The 4,744-nt window shown below is 44.0% G+C and overlaps 1 protein-coding gene across 1 annotated transcript; it reads right to left on the reverse strand.

Annotated features, from left to right (window-relative positions):
• Positions 1-3,727, reverse strand: LOC145407401 (NPC intracellular cholesterol transporter 2 homolog a-like). Its single transcript, XM_080278333.1, has 4 exons — positions 3,658-3,727; positions 2,525-2,629; positions 1,192-1,370; positions 1-106 (listed from the first exon to the last, which is right to left on the reverse strand). Exons 1-4 carry the CDS (start codon positions 3,725-3,727, stop codon positions 23-25), a joined length of 438 nt encoding a protein of 145 aa, XP_080134459.1. The 3' UTR covers positions 1-22.
• Between the last annotated feature and the right edge of the window lie 1,017 nt (positions 3,728-4,744).

Here is a 4,744-nt window from a genome sequence, read left to right on the forward strand (position 1 = left end):
GTATGTCCTCTGGTTAACTGGGCTAAATGATCAAGGCTGGAACAATGAAACATACAGCGGTTGCCCCTGCGTCATTCACCAGCTTCCAGGTTATAACCACAGACACCTGTCGGCAAAGACATTTACAGTAAGTTTTTGTTATAAATTTCCTTTCTTGATCTTTATTGTTCTTAGCTTCACGGTAGATTACTGATAATTTGCCTGTTACAAATCATTGCCGCCTATGTAGTTTCCATTATTTTTCCAAATTTTCAGTACAGTACTGTACTCAAGAAATTGTATCTTGGTGAACGTGTAGCTGGACATTCAGGAAAAACTATCTATCTATCTATCTATCTATAGCCCGACGCCCTAATCCCGCAAAGGGTGGCCGCAGACAATACGCCTCCAAGTCGCTCTGTCACCCACCATTTGACTACCCTCCCCCCAACTCACCCCCCCTCCCTCATATACCTCTCAACTCCATCCCTCCACCTCATCCTCGGTCTACCTCTCCCTCTCCCTTCCTCCACCTCACTTACATACACCCTCTTAGTCAGTCTTTCATTCTCCATTCTCTCATTCTCTGCTAGTGTATTTATAGCATAAATGGCTTACTCATCCTTCTTCAGTGGTGTAGCCAAGCCTAGGGTTCCTTTATAGTACACTTAAGTAAGCAGAACTCTTAGGAAGCATTATCTCAGTGAAGTTGTTGTTGCTGCTGCTGTTGCGATCCCAGGCTCATCTGAGTGTGAACCTGGTGGTCTGCAAGCTGAATAAAGGGGGATGCTAAAGAACACTTGTTTAAATGGGTCCACTGTGTGCTTATATCAGTAGCCTACCATTGCGCGAAGGTCTCCCTTTCCACCATCTCGGTGAGCTTATATTCGGGTATTGAGGAAGAACTGGTGGTACGGTAGCATAAATATCATTCTTGTCTTTCAGCAGCAGTGTAGTCTAGCCCTGAGTCCCAACACCTTAAAGTGGGTAATCATCTTCATCATCATCATCATCCAGACCTCTATACCCATCAGGGGATGGGGTGAAGTAGGGTCCGGAGAGCAAGAAAAAACCTGCAAGGAGCAACTAATAAAAACTCTGCCCAGTTAATGGGTCACTCATAATCACTCACCATCCAGCCTCCAGAATCCTGACTCCATCCCACAGGCATCCACACTTATGTGCCTCATAAGTTTATCTCGGTCAACTTACAGGTGGGTACTCATTAAGAACTGGTAATGTAGCCTCATAAACAGTCTTCTCCCCGTTCTCTAGTGGACAGTCTCCACTTGTGAGGCCATTGCAGGCGTTAGGATCTGCTCCAAACCAGGGGACATCGAGGCCTCCAATGGTCCCGATGATTTCTGTGCTTAAGGTTTCGGAGGCCTGATCTGCAATAAAATGAACTACAATCAGTCCTGGTTTTAAGTCTTCTTGTGTGTGTGTGTGTGTGTGTGTGTGTGTGGAGAGGTATATAAGGGAGGTGGCTGTAAGGTGGAGATAGGAAGTCTTCTTTTGTGTGGGTGTGGGTGTGTCCCATCTTTTATCTTTACATTTACAGTATTATTTTTGTAAAGAATGTTGTGATATTTTGAAACCCATGACTATCATGATGATAGTGTGGAAATCTTGCTTGTGTTAGCTTTTTGTGCACTGTGTGACTGGCAAGGAATGCACCCAACAAACGTATCCTAGGACTGACATGGAACCATCTCTTTGCAAGTCCACGTCCCTATTTTCAGTTGTAGATGCACACAAACTTGAGTAAAGAGACCGTTCCCAAAGACTCATTGTTGCCCTGGGAATCAAGCTTGGGACCTCTCAGTTGCAGGCCTAGTGTACGGTACATCAGAGGTGCTTAAGTTTCGTGCCTACATATAGCTTATTCACTTTAACTAGGCAAATATTTTCGTCCTTTTACAGCTTATTCATAGTTATATGGCCGAATAAGACAATATTATTGTTCCATATCCTATCCACAGCACTTCTTTGTTACTAGCACCATATTGTAGTGTTAATCTCTCGTCATAGCTCAGCATGTAAGTTGGAGGGACATCAGTTTCATGCCAAATTAAAGTGATCAGAAAATGGTTGTACATAACTTGCTTTGGATGTTCACTGTACAGTATCTGAAAAATTGTAAGTTACAGTATAGAGGATGGTTGTCATTACAGTGTAGTACTATATCAAAGAGGCGCTGATGATGAGCCTGTATGTGGTGACATTGTGTACCCTGGACTGAAGCAAAGCAGTTTCGGTATCCCTATCCACCCAGGAGCTAAACCTCTTCATATTTCCCTGCATCTCGCCGTAGTGAGAATCCTGATCAGACCCTAGAGAGGTATTGTCTACCACAAAGGGGTGGGGGTGGGGGTCTGGATCCCTAAATGATGAATGTATCATACTGTATCTGCAGGATGGCCTCACAGAGACAGTTGCTCACCTACAGTCTACGGGTCTGCTTAGCCAGACAGACCGGGGCTAAGCAACAACAACATTTATATCAAAGAGATTACAGGAATTGACTGGAACCATTTTTACTTACTGTTTACAAATTCTATCTCCACATGAGCATCTTCTCCGCGGATTAGCAAGCATGGAGGGGCGTCACAGCCTTCGATTCTGACTTCGTCGATGTTAGCTGTAGATCCTGGAATGGAGTAGGAATAGTATGTACTAGTAGTTGTAGCAGCAGCAGCAGCAGCAGTAGTAGTAGCAGTAGTAGTAATAGTAGTTGTTGCGACCCCAAGCTCAACTGAACATGAACCCAGTGGACTTCAGGATGAAGCTGACCCTCTCCTGCAGTCCACCATCTTCCTTTTGGGGTACAAGGGGGGCAATGAGGAATGTTTGTATAACTGGACAGCTTCACTGCCTGATTACATCGGTGCCACTGCGTGTTGGAGTCCCTCTCTCGCATCAAAGCATGAAGAAATGAGTCATACAGTACAGGTGGTCATTACATTCCGTCAAAGATCTCCTGCACGCAGGGGGGGCTGATATAACCTGGCGGCTCCACTGCTCAGCTATACAAACTCCCTTTCATTTCGTCCCTGTCCCCCAAAGAAGGTGGACTGTGGACTGCAGGAGAGGAACAGTTTCAACCTGCAGTCCAACAGGTTCACGTTCTAATGAGCCTAAGTCCACAACAGCAATATAACTCGATGATTTAAAAAATCTTATTCTTGCTACCTCCAGACTATTTTATACAGCTTTGGATAGACTTTTCCACCTGGAGAAGTTAGACATGACGTTTATTACCCTTCACTGCAATTAATTTATTCAAAATCGCATAAAATCGTTTAATTACTTCAGCAGATTGTAGAGTTTGTTTCATTAATAGGTTGTTGATGAAATAAGTTTTTTTTTTTTTTTCAAATCGAGCACAGGATGGGCTGTTCAGAATGGAGGGATTAAATATAGCCTCCAACAGCACCGTTTTATAGTAAAGAGTCTAAGTTTAATAAAATTGTCTGGAAAAAGGAAAAATAAAATACGAAATGCCTCACGGGATCAAAGGGGCTGAAACCGACAGTCGTATTTGCTCATTCCCAATTTTCCCCTAGAACAGGACTCGCAACAATCCAATTTACGTCCAGGTCCCCTATAGGCAATCGTTTTCTGCCCTCATATACCTAGCACTTTACGACGCAAATAAAAATATGCTTCCCAACTTACCGCAGTCCTGAACGGGGGTGGCTGAGGCGAGACCTAGGACCACAAGGAGTAGGACCAGAGGCGAGATCATTGTAAAATACCGCGTCAAGTGTGTGGTTTTGACTGAATAGGAGAGAACCGTGCCAAGTGTGTGGCTCCTAATATCGACTAGAACACACAGAATATGCTATGGCTCTTCGCCTGTCTCTTGGCCCTATATATAGCATCTGGTGGTGGGAAAAGCAGCAAATGGCTCTCTGTATAGGAGGAAAGTGATCACCTGTTTCCTCCCGCCGTGTCATCTGTAACCCTGACCTACCTGGACGTTAACCTGTGTGTGTGTGTGTGTGTATGTGTGTGTGTGTGTGTGTGTGTGTGTGTGTGTGTGTGTGTGTGTGTGTGTGTGTGTTTCGTGTTTGTGTGTGTGTGTGTGTGTGTGTGTGTGTGTGTGTGTGTGTGTGTGTGTGTGTGTTGCGGGTGTTTCGTGTGTGTGTGTGTGTGTGTGTGTGTGTGTGTTGCGGGTGTTTCGTGTGTGTGTGTGTGTGTGTGTGTGTGTGTTGCGGGTGTTTCGTGTGTGTGTGTGTGTGTGTGTGTGTGTGTGTGTGTGTGTGTGTGTGTGTGTGTGTGTGTGAACAAAGTAACTCGAAATTTTCATCCAAAATTAACCAAACTTTGTGGAAGGGTTAAGGGTTACTCATGAAGAAATCTACTACATTTTTGGAACAATAGATCGAAGGTCAAGATCACAAGGTTAGGTAAAACGCTGACCTAGCAAAACTAATTTCTGCAGTATTTATCCAGCTTGGACCAAACTTGAGGGACCGACTGAGAGAGGACAAGGATAGAGATTAAATTTTGTGAACACTGGGTCAAAGGTCAAGGAAACAGGGCAAGGTCAAAGTTCAACCCGTGTATGTACTGGTTAACAAAATTACTCAGCCACTTTTGATCCAATTAAAAAAAAAAAAACGGGAGAAGGGTTGGAAGTAAAATAAAGGAGTAAACCTATTATTTTTGAGAATAAGTGAAATGTTAGGCTTACGTTGCAAGGTCAGCTTAAATAGATTTTGTTCTATTTAGGCCAGACTTTGCGGAAAGATTGAGGAAG

The sequence above is a fragment of the Coenobita brevimanus genome, chromosome 73 (assembly GCF_032717465.1).
Source record: "Coenobita brevimanus isolate Jiangsu-jjx chromosome 73, ASM3271746v2, whole genome shotgun sequence".
NCBI lineage: Eukaryota > Metazoa > Arthropoda > Malacostraca > Decapoda > Coenobitidae > Coenobita > Coenobita brevimanus.